We start from the raw sequence: 15,416 nt of genomic DNA on the forward strand, positions 1-15,416 counted from the left end.
AGAGATTCTGCATCACGATAAATCCAGTCGTCACGTAATCCTCTTCATGTCCGAGTCCTGATTGCCAGCTAGTGCTGCCATATGTCGTCCCCAGCTAGTGCTGCGACGACGTCTCAATCAACCCACCCATCTGTCAACCCCTGTTTAGTCGCCTCGACGACCGGTGTCCGATATAACGATGTACTGTGCAATCGCATCTCGTGCGAATGCGCGAGGGGCCGGGAACGCCTCGGGAACAATATTATTTTAGCTCCCGATGCCGGAGAATCACGTCCTGGCGTTTGCTTTGGTTCCCGTTTCGCTACTATTCTCTCCTCCCCCCTCGACAAATAAACCTAAACCACAGTATGATGCATCGCTCGCAGGATCCATCCGGGGTCTATTCCGCGCCGCGAATGCGCTTTGTTCTCGCGGATACTCGCCACTTCTGAATATAACCGAAGCAAGAATGGACTTCTGATCATAATGGATGACTCGTGGTTTAATGATGAATAACGTTCGCGAAACGTGCAAATATTGCCGCTGAAATATAACAAATGTATTTCAGCAAAAGCATATTGTTGCCGTGAGATATTTTTTTTTAAAAGGAAAAATTCATTTATTATCGAAAAAATAACGCTGATGTGGCGCGAATTTTTGTATTGATGGAATATTCAATTTCGTTCGCCGAGTTTAATCGAAAATAATTTGGAAAAAAAATGAGTTTTTGCCGACGAAAAATATTGCGTGTGGACACGGAACTTTGTTTTTCTCTCTCAACCTTATAAATCCGTCAATATTTTACGATTGACAAACGGGATTTCGATGTAAAAAGGCACGGCTGTCGAACGATTTTTTTCTTAATCCTTCCGCAGTTGAAACTCGTAAAACAGCTTCGTGAGACCCGACGAACGTGGATCTCGAAAACGGCAGCCTAACCCCGATCCTTTCCCCCTCCCTCCTGTGTCCTCCCTTTTTATCTCGTGGGCACCCCGTCTTTGCTTCTCTCGCTGACGTTATTTCGGAGTGAATTATAACTGGTGTCGCGCGAAGTTACGCCTTCCTGGATTTAACCTATGGCCCGAGGAAAGGAATCGAGGGAGTCATGTAAAACGGTGGGGGATGAAGGGAGGAAAGGAGGCTGAAAGACAGAGAGGAAGGACTCGGCGTTGACCGAGGTGGTAGGGAAGACAGCGGGAGAGAGTGTACAAACGACGCTCAGAACTTGTCCAGGACTTATGGGTTATTCAGGAGACTCCTGTCGGCATAGCGGGAGGGAAGAAAGGCCGTTCGATATATGCTAAGCAGCTAACCTTCTGCATTATATGTATGCACACGTGGGTACGAGAGTCTACGATATGTGGGCATGAGTGCGTGTGTATCACAGATAGGCTGTCTCAGAAGTCACGTATTTTCTCTGCAGAATAGATAGTGGAAGTTATAGATTATATATTTAATTAAATATAAATTAAATCTACACAATTTGGTAACAATATACGACTAGATCATAAAATGAGGCTCATATCTAATAAAAATATATCTAACTCGATCTTGCCAAGATCTTTAATGCTGAAAGTGATTACTTTGGAATGAGAAAAATTTGTTCAATTTATTTGCATAAAAGATCCGTGATGGAGGGCATGGTTTCTGATATCACCCTCTATATAGACACCCACGTCGTTTGCTCGCGATGGCGAAAGTGAAAAATATCCCGCGCGGCGCGGTAACACGTACGCGCGGCACCTGTGTACGTGCGATCACATACACACGGTGGCGTATGAACACGCACACAAGCGCGAGCGCGTTATTAGATCTCTCGGGGCAGCGAGCCGGGATATCGGCGAGTATATGCCAGCTGGCGGTGAGATCTGGTCGTTAACCCCGCTCGCGCGGATCATTTTTGGAGCGCCGGAATTTCCTCAGAAAACTACGGCCTCCGCGCCGCGCGAAACCGCGAGCGAATCTCGCGGGGCGGAATTTGTCGTAAATCAACCGCTCGCCGGTTGTTCGTTGCACGCTGAAGGAACACGGAGCGACCCGACTCCGCATTCGGATTCGGAATATTGAGATTTACTGCTCTTTTCGTCACTCGCGCGTGATAGATGCAATTGCGAGCTACCCTCGTGCGAGACAGAATCCACGTCGTAAAATAGGCATCTCCGCAATCGCGAAGTAACGTTTCTTACTTACCTACAAAAATTAAAAAAAAGAAAGAACAAAATAAAATGCACGCATCAAGTATTTCTTTATAATTATAAAATCGTATAATACTATTTATATTTATTATTTATTATACATTATTTATTTATTTTTTTTATAGAGGTTTTTTTATAGAGATTAATTTTTTTCTCGAAAATCTCGCTATTCTTGACGAAATGCTCCGTATTTCTATCGCAGATTAACCCCTGCGTGATCTCGTTGCACTCGTTCGCAGATCCATTCGAGAGATTGCATTCTCTTGTTAACCTGTCGTTCGTTCACGCTATTGATGCATAAGACGCGACGGCATGGAACGGGAATCGAACGAAAATCGTGCACGCCGTATTGTGTGTAGGCGTCGCGTAAATCCAATATTTCCTGTCCCTTCGACCTGTTCGTCTCTTCAGCGTTTCTCTTTTTCTCTTTCTCTATTTTCTCGCCCTTCGTCGCGTCCCCGGTTTCAGGTCCCCGGCTTTTAAGAACCTCGCCTCACCACGGGAGGATCTCGTTATACGCGTACCGGATTTCATATTTGGAAGGTGTCGGGTTTCTTACCCAAAGAGCCCCCTGATCCCCGCCGGTGGTGGTGGGCCCCCGTGAAGGGGACTCTGCACGGCCTCGCTTCGGGGCCCCGTCTTTTACTCGACCCAGTCTCAGCCGAAGCTGCATCCGTCAGCCTCGTTCAATACCGTATTTTGACAGCAGGGGACACCGCAGAATTTCGCGGACGGTTTAGCGCCTTCGCACGATACATACATCCGCTCGTTTCATTCACTCGGTATTCGTTTTCATTTTCGTCTCATAAGGACGATTGTTCTTTAAACCTGCTGTGGAGATGCCAATTAAGAAGTCACGAGCATGTAAGATTTTTCTGGATTTTTTTTGAATATATGTTTGTGGATATTCGCATTTGACAATTGATGTTTAAAATAATGCAAAGAATATAAGATTATATACAGAAAATAATTTTGGATTTAAAAGAGATCTTGTTATAAAATTTATATATAAGAAATTCCATATAACATCAATATTTTTTTTCTTTGTTCTTTAATCCTTTGCAAATCTATGTCAATTTTCATGCGAGAATTCTGCAGATATCTTTTAATATTTATTTTTTTAACTTTTTAATTATTTAAAATAATAGATTTTGTAATTTCGAAACTATAATGTTTAATTTTATTCTAAATGAAGGAGATTCATTATTAGGGATATTCAATATTAAGGAGATTCATTATTAAGATGCTATTACCTGAAAAATCTTCTCGATCTTCTTAGATTCGTTCAGAGAGATTGCACACAGAAGCCTTCATTCTAATAATACTTCACTGTCTTGAACACGTCTTATCCTCACTCCCTGGTGTCTGCTCTATTCTTCGACGACCTCTACTCGTCAACGTGGCTCAATGCCGTATTTTGACAGCGCAGTATACCGTGGCGTGTGAAATTTCTCCGGCTGCACTCGAACTTCTCCATCTTTCTTTATAAGCCTATTCGGCCCTTTTAACAAAAGTAAAAAGTACTCCTTTAGAATTATTGCGTCTCTAGACAATAGTTGAGCAAGCTGGAGACTTTACCGCAGCAAGAGAACTTTGCTTTGCTTTGCTTCGAACAGCGTCAAGTATTTAGGATATCATATCTTTGCGTGAGGAGCCTTGCGAGTTCTAGAATATTTTCTTTTTATATATTTGTCGTCTGTCACTCTTTCACTTTCACTCTACTCAGTTTAATTCTTAATCTTATGTTTTTTTTTATGCGATGAAGAAAGTGTTTCAAACATTTTGGGATAATTACAAGGAAAGTATTACATTCTGATAAAAATGGTTGGAATTAAATTTTTAAGATTTTTTTTATTAATGTGTGACTATTATCTTAGCGTGACTTACCTCATAAAGAATGAAAATGTACCTATGAAATCTTTTTTCATTATCTTAATATCATGATACTTTATTAATTTAATTATTAAATCTATTTTTATTACATTAAAAATTAAATAATTTTAAATTTTGGTAAGTTTTTAGAAGATATTTGAATTATAATATAAATTCTAGAATTTTATTATTCAAGTCGGTAATAGTTTTTTTAATTGTGAATTTTTTTCTCGTCTAAGGTATAAGAGAGAAAGAAAGAAAAGCGGAAAGAGATACAAGACAAAGAGTTATATATACAAATATTTACTATTAAATAGCCAAATTTGCCGGTGGTTTAGAAACTTCTTGCTTCTTATATCTGCAATTTTCTCTCACAAAAGTGGCAATAATTCGCTATTCGGTTCAGCGAATACGGTAATCGGTAGTTTGTAGGATGCGGTAGGTGCGAATCCTGCGAAAGAAGGTGCCCTGGTAGAATCCCTCGTGACAATTGTGTCTGGAAGCAGTTGCAAGGGTCGACGCCTTTACTGAAAGGGCTTTTTTCCCTTCTCTTTCGCTTTTAAGTCCCTCCTTCTATGCCGCCGGCTTGCACTTCTCTGTCGCTTTCTGGTTCGCGAGCGGTAGGCACAGCGGACATCAAAGAACCTTTGGTACCCGTCGACCTGCTTCCACCCGCTCACAAAGTTCCCGCATAATCGCGCGGGAAGAGTGCCGAAGAGGCTGATGCCACCCTTCTCGGTTGGATAAGAGGCGAAAAGCAAGCCGCGATAACGAGGTCATAGTCGGAGCGTCATCGACGATGCAGGGGAGGACGAGGTAAAGTTATCTTTGATGCCGGAAGGATTACACTTTACCTTCCGACGCGCGGGAGTGGAGTGGACTCTCTGCCCCGGATTAACGATCGCGAAAGGCTCCCCCGAGACGGAGAATATATACGCACGAATTGGATTATCTAGGTAGGAACATACCGAGGCGCAATTAATTACTGTCTAGTCGGATCTTTATCCTTTTGAGATTGAGTCGTATATTATTCGTAAAGCAGAAGTGAATTTCTAAAGGGGAATATAACATCGTTGTTTGCCGTTTACGATCGTGTTCGTTGTATCCGCCGTATTCAAAGACATCGAGCGCATCTGTCGTTGGCCTCTATTGGCTTCTTTCACGTCACTTTTGTGATTTCGGGGAAAAGATCGATTTTTGCAGCAGGTAGTCCGAGTATATTTTTCCTAGGCTTTTCAGAAATCGGGATAATTATTTTCGAAGGAAAATCCGCGTGCGCGGCGGGTTCGTCCCTCGTGCTTTTTACGACAATCGCCACGACGGGGATTCTCGTATAGAACGGACAGGAGCGAGAGGAACCTGGACCGTAGAAACGACCGAGGTACCGAGGTCGTGAGTATACGATATCTGATGCAGAAAACCGGTAAAGGCCCGGAGGACCGCGGGGGCGGGAGGGGGACGCCGAAGCGGGCGAACTGAAAGCAAAGACACGACCGCGGGGGCAGGGTGGCGCATTGTCTTCGGGTGACTTAAAAATCCGACTCGTGCCTCGTTAAGCACACGCTATCAGATACAGCCGCAAAGGATAGACTCCCTCTTCTCCCAGGGAGTAACACGACGCGCGTCCGTGTCCCGGTCTCTTCTTTACGGTGGGATTCTTCTTCGATACTCCACCTTCTCGCCCACGTAATCTTGTAGCTCTCAACCTTCGCTTCGGTCGGGTCGTCCGGTAGCATAATGTGTGCTAAGTGTGAGTCCGATGGGACGGGCGAGAATTTAGCGAAGCGAATGCGCATCACGCGGCAATTTGTTGCTCTGCTTGTGTCAAGTATTTCTTTAACATCTTTATAGGTGTTAATTATTCGTGTGTTTAAAGATAATTAAATGAACAGATTTTTTTATCCTTTGAGAAATTAAATGCGTCGATTAAAAAATGTGACTATGATATATATTGTAAATGTATAATTATTAAATTTTTCGAATAAATAATTTTGAAAACAATAGTATATTTTACGAGAGAGAAATTAAACTTCTTAATAATCTCGATTTATATTCGCAGCGAGAAGAGAGGAAATTCATTGTAAATTATTGGAGCGAAAACACAACTGACAATTCAATTCCAGATTCATTTCCGTCTGTTTTTCTTAGAATAAACGAAGACAAATATGAGAAGAGAAAAGAGAAGAACTACGTTTCATGTTCCATTTTATACAATTTATATTCGCTTTTGAAAAATTAGTCTTAACTAAGCAGGCGTAGTAGATTCTTCATGCAAATTTAAAATTACTATTCTGTCTCTTTATCTTTCTACTTTATAAAAATATTTCCAACTTTCTCATCTGCGATTTAAATTCTTCAAGCTTTTATATCTGCTATTGATAACGATGTTAATTTCTTCTAAGATACTCCGTATAATTTTATCTTTGAATATTTGTCAAGTTTTCGTGACATTTGATATATACGAATCGAGCTTTTAATGCTAGAGTCACGGCACACATCGCTCTCGTAGATTTGTGGGGCAAACGCACGCTATGTTAATTGTAATATGAGTAAAGCCGAATGAGTCACATCTATTCGTGAATCAAATAGTTTTCATGCACTAAAGTACTGCATTTGAGGCGAAAAACTAGCGAACAAATAAATATCTTCTTTTTTAAACGCAATGACTAATGTTATTAATTTAATAAATTTCAGAAATTTAAGCGTATATTATATTATATTAAAAGAAACTGAGACAAAAATATATGTACACATTCACATGGCAATTTATACAAATATATAAAAAAATTAAAATGAATTGTTATATAAATTGTTTGGTCCAATAATGACAAAATGTTGAACTTGTTTGTTCTAGGAGTATCAAATGCAGAATTATTTTATGTCAAGGAGGGCGTCATAAATCAGTATGCCGTGAAATTCATTGTTCCCGTACCGGCGCAGCTTCACAAACTCCACTTTACGTGGGAAAATCTCTCCGGTAAACCGGTAAGTTCTTGCAGAAAAATAATGCGAATATTAATTTTCTATTCTCTTACACGTACAGAAACTTATACGCAGACTGTATCGTAAGAAATGATGTAATAAAAGTTTAAAAGTCTATGAGAAGGTGAAGTACACAATTATTAAACGATATACATTAAAAGTCTGATAAATTAATTTATATTGATTATACGAAGTAATTCTCGTAAAGCAAAAAACTTTAAAGCACGTTAATCGTAAAATATTGTTAGAGTCGAAGATGACTAATTTGACTTTTGTTAAGATATATAACGCGAAAAGATTTGAAAGCGTATAATAAAGTAAGCATAGATTTAACAGTATGTCGAGAACAAGAATTATGCGGGCATAAGATATTTACACGCACAAAATCATCCACTTCTTCTTCCCCAGTTGTCTCGGGCGTATAGCGGGAAGAGGGATAGACCGGTGGAAAGAGGAGAGAAGGAGATGAGGAAGAGACTGACGAGCGACGCAAGGACATCCGTCACCTCCGCGCGGCAAAACCGAGTTGGCTTGAATGGCACTTAAACCCAGCGGCCTGTCCGTCAAATCCCTGCGCGGGGATTGTGTCTCGATAAAGCGGTTCCGGACGCGAACGATTGTACACGTCGAATTATCGGGGAATCCTCGTGACGGCTTTACGACACATTCAATTTCGATCGGACATCACGCGGATATTTGTATAGCTCAAGTAGCAATTTTCCTTCCCTCGGTCATCACGCAACGCCCGTTGCCCATTGAGGATGAAGCATATGGCGGATTCGAAAATTAACGAGAGGAAGCGGGAGCTGCATTGTAGTCGCAATGGAAATATGGAAAAAACTACGTAAAGGATACGTACGAGAATTAATATCCTCTTCGGACAGATATATAAAAGTAGTCGTGACGCAAGGACATTTTTTTAAAGACTGTCACATTCATCACGATATGCCTATTATGCCATCTGTCAAAAGCAGTTACACAGTTTCTATTGCTGAAGAAGATAATATCAAAGACATTTTATATTTTAATTTGTATAATTACAAATCTGTTTTCTCTAGAAATTATGTTTTTATGTTTTTGTCATTAATATCTTATCCTCGCATTTATATTTTATTGTAACGTATATGATAAAGTGTCACTGATTGTAAGTTATTCAATAGAGAAATCTCATCTCTCGTCTATCTAGATTCTTAAGCGGAATCCGCTAGTCCATTTGGAGGAAACTGCTTGCTGGCCGCATAGCCGCGATCTTCGCGACCGTAAAAGACCGCAGGAGAGCGGTAGATACATAGAAGTAGCGACAAGCCGGTAGGGTTGACGAGATACTCTCTTCGCGGCCAACCGAGCGAACCGATCATCATTGCGAGCTAGTAATCAGTGCTGCGAACTCGCGTTCGTCTAGCTCTGCCTCGTACCACTGGCCTTTTCTCCTTTCCATTCGTCGCCGTTTTCCCTCCAATCTTGTTCTCGCACAGTCGGTCCTCCGGACTCACTTTGCTCTTGCTGAGCGCAAATTGTCTTCCGAGAATGGTATACATTCGAGATTGCATAGGAAGGTTCAACGTTCTCTTGAGATTATGACGGAGCGAGACGGTCGGTTGAACCTCTTAAATGTCTTTGACATTTATTTCATCTCGACTTCCTTAGATTAGTTTAAGTCCGTACTTATCGAATGCTTCGAGCTTGTGTATATATATATATATATATGCATTTCTCTTTTCAATCTTTTACGTATTTTTGTGCGAGCGTTTCTCTAAACTTTTTATGAGTCAAACATCTCGATAATCAGCCATTAGACACCAGAATACTTGATGCTTTCAGTTGCCGTACGCGATGTCCGTGGATATCAGCAACCCTACGGCACTAAGTAGTTCCCTGAACATCTCTCAAGCCGGCGATATACCTCTCGCTGGCCTGCAGACGTGGGCCTTATCGTTGCACTGCGGACCCTACGACGCGGAGATCGACTTAACTCTCCGAATAAACGTCTCGCTATCGCGGAAGAACACCACCCATCTAGAATTCAGGCGGAAAAAAATCTGTCTAAAGGACAAGAGTTACATCGAACCCGAGGAGGTCCTAGTCGCTGTCTCCGGCTCCACTACCGGCGGCCAGATTTTTTACGCGGCGATTGGTTGCGCGTGTGCAGTCATCGCGGCTATTTTTGTCCTGGTGATGATGTATTACGTGCGCAACAAGAAAACCACAAGACATCGAGATCCCCTTCAGTAAGCATATGAGTTGTTCTTGAATCAGTCGACAAAATTTTATTATAAAAAATTTTTTTAAATTCACATTGAGAATTTATATTTATATCGCGTATTATATATACATGAATTCTAGGGAATCCAGGGGTCTCAGCTCAGCATGCAGCATGGAAAGAGGCGCCGGAGTGGGACCTGCGCAAACCTTTTTGTCGCCGGAAACACCGCCACCTGCGTCCGCTGCCTCAGGATCGTCCTATAGAAGGCTCGACGATCGTCCTAGCAGGGAATTGCACGAAAGAATCCAGGAAATTACTGTACAAAGGTGCTTATTGTATTTTAAATATTAATAAGAAAATAATTGGATTAAAAAATTAAAAATAGATATACAAATGTCAAACAATTCTTTTATATGAAAATCTGACTAAATATGTTTAAATTTATTTGTCATAAGAAATTTGTCATAAATTTCTTTGACCTTTGATCTTATAAGTATCATACATGCCATGCGAATATATGGCAAAATATAGAATTGATTAAAATAATTTATTTTTTCTTTGTCACAGATGCAGAGTACGTCTTCTTAGTATCGAAATGGAAGGAACATTTGGACGCGTGTATAGAGGTAGTTATCACGAAGAGGGTGCTTTATCCCCGAGGGACGTACTTGTGAAAACTGCTGCCGAGCACGCATCTCAATCACAAGTAGGTTAATTTTATTTTCTCTATGAATTTTATTCACTTGGATATAATAAAATAAATATAGGATAAATAATTATTATAAAAATTAAATAGTCGGTTATATCGGTTTTATACACTTTGCCTTCTTAAATTAGCAAAGCAGAGCATATATCTCGTTTATTATTTTAGAGAGAAAATTTTTTTTCTCGAAATAGTCAAGATATTGAAATACGATTTTTCTGTTTTGCAAAGGTGGCTCTTCTCCTACGAGAAGGCCTGGCCCTCTACGGGCTCAGTCATCCAGCATTGCTTCCGGTTCTCGGTGTCTCCATCGAAGACAGAAGCGCACCTTTTCTGCTTTACCCGCACACGGGTTATAGAAACATGAAGAGATTCTTGCTAAGGTGCAAGTTAAGTAGCGAAGGACCTCCAAGAGCTCTCACCACGCAGGAAGTCGTCGAAATGGCACTCCAAGCCGCCAAAGGTGTACAATATCTTCACAGAAAGAGGCTCGTTCATAGAGACTTGGCTGCCAGGAATTGTGTGTACGTAAGAACAGTAAATCATTATACATTGCTTTTCCGACGAATATTGTAAAAATCTTCATTAAGATAGACATATTTTATATCTAGTAATTTAATTTTACATATTCCATTTTTAATTTTTTTTTTTTTTTAATTTAACTCTTAAAAAAACTTTATATGGTCAGAGTTATTATATCAAATATATCACTTTCAACATAACTTGGCCAACTTCGTATTTTATTATAAACTTGTACGAAGCTAAAGTCTCGTTATATACCGAATTAATTGCGCGCGAAGACTTAATAGACGGTATCTTACCGTAAGATTTTAATTGGTACCTAGTTAATTATTCCATTTCGAGAAAGTACTTAACTAATGCGGTAATGAAATTACCGTGCGAGTTATGCTTCTTCGTTACACATATACACACGCAAAATCGTCGCCTTAATTCATTAATTTTATCCTTTTCAGTGTTGACGATGACTTGAGAGTACAGATTACGGATAACGCCTTGGCTAGAGATTTGTTTCCGCAAGATTATCACTGCCTCGGCGATAACGAGAATCGTCCTATCAAGTGGCTGGCGATAGAAAGTTTACTCAGTAAGACCTTCACTACAGCTTCTGACGTGGTAAGTTATATATATACTAAGAGAGAGAGAGAGAGAAATGCGAAAACTTGCTATTAAAGAGAGAGAGAAAAAAATCAAATATCTCTTCTTTTACTTAAATATTTTTTCCCGACAATGTATTACGTTTTAATTTTATTAATAAATTTCTTTTTTTTTGTAAAAAGTTTTTACAAATAGTTAGAATGCGATATAATTATTCACGATTTTTAATAGCCATTTTTAAATAATTTATAACACATTCGTCATTCTCTTATCGTATAATTTCATTTCAGTGGGCATTTGGAGTTTTATTATGGGAGCTAACGACGTTGGCGCAGCAGCCTTATGTAGAAGTGGATCCTTTTGAAATGGCATCCTATCTCAGAGACGGTTATAGATTAGCGCAACCGATAAATTGTCCTGACGAGCTATTCGCGGTGATGGCGTATTGCTGGGCCATGTCAGCGGAAGAGAGACCGACATTTAGTCAATTGATTATCTGCTTGCAAGATTTTCACACTCAATTAACGAGATATGTTTAATTGAGCGTGTTTGTAAAATAGGACTGAATTTTGGACTAAAATGTCTCTGAAATTTAATTTCTGAACATATCAAAGTTTTTATCAAAAGAATAATGTCAAGATGCCAATATAGAAGAAAGCGCTTTTGTATATAGTATATACTCTTCTATTATTTAAGTATTCGTACAGTTTTAGCATTTTTATAGCAGTTGTATGTAGGATAATCGAATCTAATGTAATATATTGCATTTTTGTTCAAAAATTATTTAGTTAAACGTAGTTTGCTTAAAGAATAACTATCGGTCAGATCGAATTTAAAACAAAATAGAATTTTATTATTACGCGATGATTTGCATAAAGCATTGAAAGGATTTGATTAAAACATAATGTCAATAATATTAAATATAAGATGCAGAAAATATCATTTAGAAAAAATTTAGTTGAAATGAATCTGCAATTTTTTATTGTGGATATATCGGAAAATCTTTGCAAAAATTAAATCTTTTTACAGACTCATTTAAAACTCCGGCCTATGATTCGGCGCTTTATAAAAAGGGGCTTTTTGTATGTGTAAGAAATTGGTTTTATAAAGGCTCACAAAACAAATATACCATAATTCTATAATTAGTCTCAGGAATATATTTTTAGCAGTGATGTCTACTTTTACAAGACACCCTGTGTAACGACTGAGCACAACGTGTAGAAAATCGCGTGAATTATTCATACTGTAAAAATTAAGACTGAATTCTCACTTATCGCGCGTTGCGCCATGCATCTGGCGCTCGTTCGATGTGATATCGCCTATGATTACCAAAACCGGCGAACATACGTCATCGTGCACTGCCACAATCCCGTTTTCGAAAACCCGTACCGCCTGTAGCGGAACGGAGCGGGCCTCTCGGCGAATTTGAGCCATGTGATATGCGCTTTGCTTGCCCACGTGAGTATGTTTCGAGTGTGTGCCAATATGTTTATTTTTTTTTATATTTTTGTATATAGTATGTATTTACGTAATGTGTCTGCATATACGCGTTATCGATATACGAGCCGTGTGCGTGTGCGTCACGCCTAGATAAAAAGATCCCGTGTACATAATTAATGTGTAGCGTAAGAAACTTATAAATGTACAAATACCTCGTCCGAGCGTTACGAGCACAATAAATTTCTATCTATACCATAGGTTGTTGCTTTTGTCTGCATCCACCCCCGATACTGACTTTACTAAAACAGCCGTAAATGTCGTTCTTTCTAGGACGAAGGGGTTTCAAGCCGGTTATTTCTGGCGATCCTTCCTTCGTGGCGAAAGGAAGGGCGTGAACGGAAAGAGTTTCTGTTTTCTCGGAAACCGTTCGTCAAAGCCACATGTCACATCGTAAATGAGTCTTATAATTCATACGACAGTTGTACGAGTGTCGTGTGAGAAAATTAACGGTGTCTCCGCGACATCCTGTTTAAAATGAAAAATATTATAGAATATATTTTCATTTGTTTTTCATTTTTGTGGATATATTTCTTTATGTATATATCGAGTTTATTTCATTAAAAAAATACATTTCTTAATCATAAACATATCAATTAAATAAAGTAAACGGTGTAATAAATAAGCAGTAATTTTTCTGAAAGACATTCTATAAAAATTTATATCTTAGCATTTTTATTAATAATTTGGAATTTTATTGCGAGATCCACAAAAATCAAAAACATTTTTCTTGACAAGATATCGCACGTAAATTTGATACTTTATATGTATTACAATATTAATCGTTTGTTTAAACTCGTAGCATTTTTATTTGAAATTTACGTTTCTACTTGCTATAATTCACGTATTTTATGAGAGGTATCTCTGCATAATATTTCCGCGTTTATAAATAATACATGTGTGTTTTATAAAACAGAAGTATATGTTAGACTTGAATGTACTACCAGCCGTTATCGAGGCACGCCGATGCGCTTTTAGATGTGCTATATTAAGCCTTTCTCTCTTCCCGGTTTTCTCAACCATAAACCGTTTTATCCGGAATTTACGTTGTTTATTCGCGCTGCTACACGCGCGCCGTTCGGTATCCAGGAATAATGATGCCTCACGAAGCACGTTCCGTGGGAGCAGAAACGGTCTTGCTGTCGTTGCCGCCAGAACATTAATTTGCAACATATTTACACTGTCGTCTCCGGATGATTCCCCAATAATGCGAGTCCGATTAGGTACGCTACATTAGGCACTCCGTTCTCTACGCTCCATCAGCGGTGAATGCGCGAGAGGGTGCCTGGGAAGCCGGAAGCTGGTAGAATACACACATATACACACGCGCGCGTGTGAAAAAAGAAGGAGACATATATTTATATAGTCAAACGAGAATGATCTATCTCGGCGGGGGGATTTAATCGTTCGAGAGCGACGGAAGCTCGCTTAGATGCGATTTTACGATGCGTAAAACGTTATCAATGACCATTCCTTTGCAAAAAAAGCCCGGATAGTCCGAAGAATTGAAATACGAATTAATTGCCGGCGCGTTTCTCCGCGACATAAAAATTCTGGGATGCACGTGTCTTAACGAAGATACCGCGTCATGGTGCGACCGTGACGATCCGCAACACCGATCTTACGAAAAGGATTTACGTAACGCGCAACATCCTCCTGCGGTCGCCTGACAATCCGCCGTTGCATAATTGCATCTTTGGCACGAACGACTTAAGTGCACTCGCCAATATTCAGCGGCACGAACGGTTAACGCCTGTTGGCGTGGGTGAATCATTATTCCGTGAGGTATGTAAAGAGAAGGGTGACACCGTTAGGGCAATTTATTCATCACTGACGCTCTTTACATCGTCTTTAATAAATGTTTACACGAAATGGCGGAGGTAATCTTTTAACGTTGTGATAATGAAGGAAACTTTAAGAATGGATCGGGAAAAGAGGATGGCTGTAGTTATATAGGGCTGAAAGGGGCAACAAGCCCCTTTTAATGAATTTCAATGAAGGCCCCTTTGTTTGCGCCTGAGATTTTAACTAAGCGTCGGGGGGGGGGGGGGGGGGGTGACAGGATTCAAAATTGCTTTAGCGTTGATGTGCTGGCTGCAACGGTTCACAACGGGGTGCATTTTTAGAGCGAGCACTTTACTCATCGTAACGGGTGCGAGATAACGTCATTCATGAGCATTCTCGTACCCTCTGTAAACCATTCACAATGAGCCATTATTACAGCGAAGCTTTGTTCGGCGCGAAAGTAACTGTACTCTACTCTTCAAAAGCTAGCGATAAGTAATGTGCATTTATTAACAGTTTTTATTGATTAAATGTTGCTTAAATAATATCGCGTGCATTCTCCCTGAAATAAATATACATATATTAAAAGATAAATTAATAACAAAATAGATTTTTTTTTTAATAACTCACAATATATTGGGTTGAACGGAAAGTTCGTTCCGTTTTTTACTAACAATAAGAGATGAAGACCGAAAAAACGGCACGAACTTTCCATGGAACGAACTACACTAACTTTTTAAGGAAGCATTTTTCGACCCATGTATATAGGAAACTTTTTGTTCGGTATTAAATTATCTTTCAAATGAGATAAAAGTGATTGTAGTTCGCTCCATAGGTTTTGAAATAAACCAGTTAATAACCAATTTTAAATGTACCAAAAAGTGTTTTTTTGGCTATTGACGATTATTCCAAAACCTATGGAACGAACTATAATAACTTTGATCTCATTTGAAAGATAATTTAATTCTCTACAACTTTTGTTTTAAAAACATGTGTCGAAAAATGCTTCCTTAAAAAGTTAGCGCCCAAAAACCTCTGAAATCACGGTTATTTTTTACATTTTTACAAATATCAGGGAAAGTAT

General features: G+C 39.4%; 1 protein-coding gene across 1 annotated transcript in view; it reads left to right on the top strand.

Moving 5' to 3' along the window:
• LOC115234679 (tyrosine-protein kinase Dnt) overlaps window positions 1-13,019 on the top strand; it is a 25,549-nt gene extending 12,530 nt beyond the window's left edge. Inside the window, exons 2-8 of the mRNA XM_029805906.1 lie at window positions 6,901-7,031; window positions 8,850-9,256; window positions 9,372-9,557; window positions 9,799-9,937; window positions 10,166-10,458; window positions 10,909-11,068; window positions 11,341-13,019. Of these exons, the coding sequence (XP_029661766.1) occupies window positions 6,901-7,031; window positions 8,850-9,256; window positions 9,372-9,557; window positions 9,799-9,937; window positions 10,166-10,458; window positions 10,909-11,068; window positions 11,341-11,589 (1,565 nt within the window). The 3' untranslated portion in view covers window positions 11,590-13,019. The remainder of the gene's footprint in view (window positions 1-6,900; window positions 7,032-8,849; window positions 9,257-9,371; window positions 9,558-9,798; window positions 9,938-10,165; window positions 10,459-10,908; window positions 11,069-11,340) is intronic.
• Window positions 13,020-15,416: the final 2,397 nt, after the last annotated feature.

The sequence above is a fragment of the Formica exsecta genome, unplaced genomic scaffold (assembly GCF_003651465.1).
Source record: "Formica exsecta isolate Colony F162 unplaced genomic scaffold, ASM365146v1 scaffold201, whole genome shotgun sequence".
Lineage (NCBI taxonomy): Eukaryota > Metazoa > Arthropoda > Insecta > Hymenoptera > Formicidae > Formica > Formica exsecta.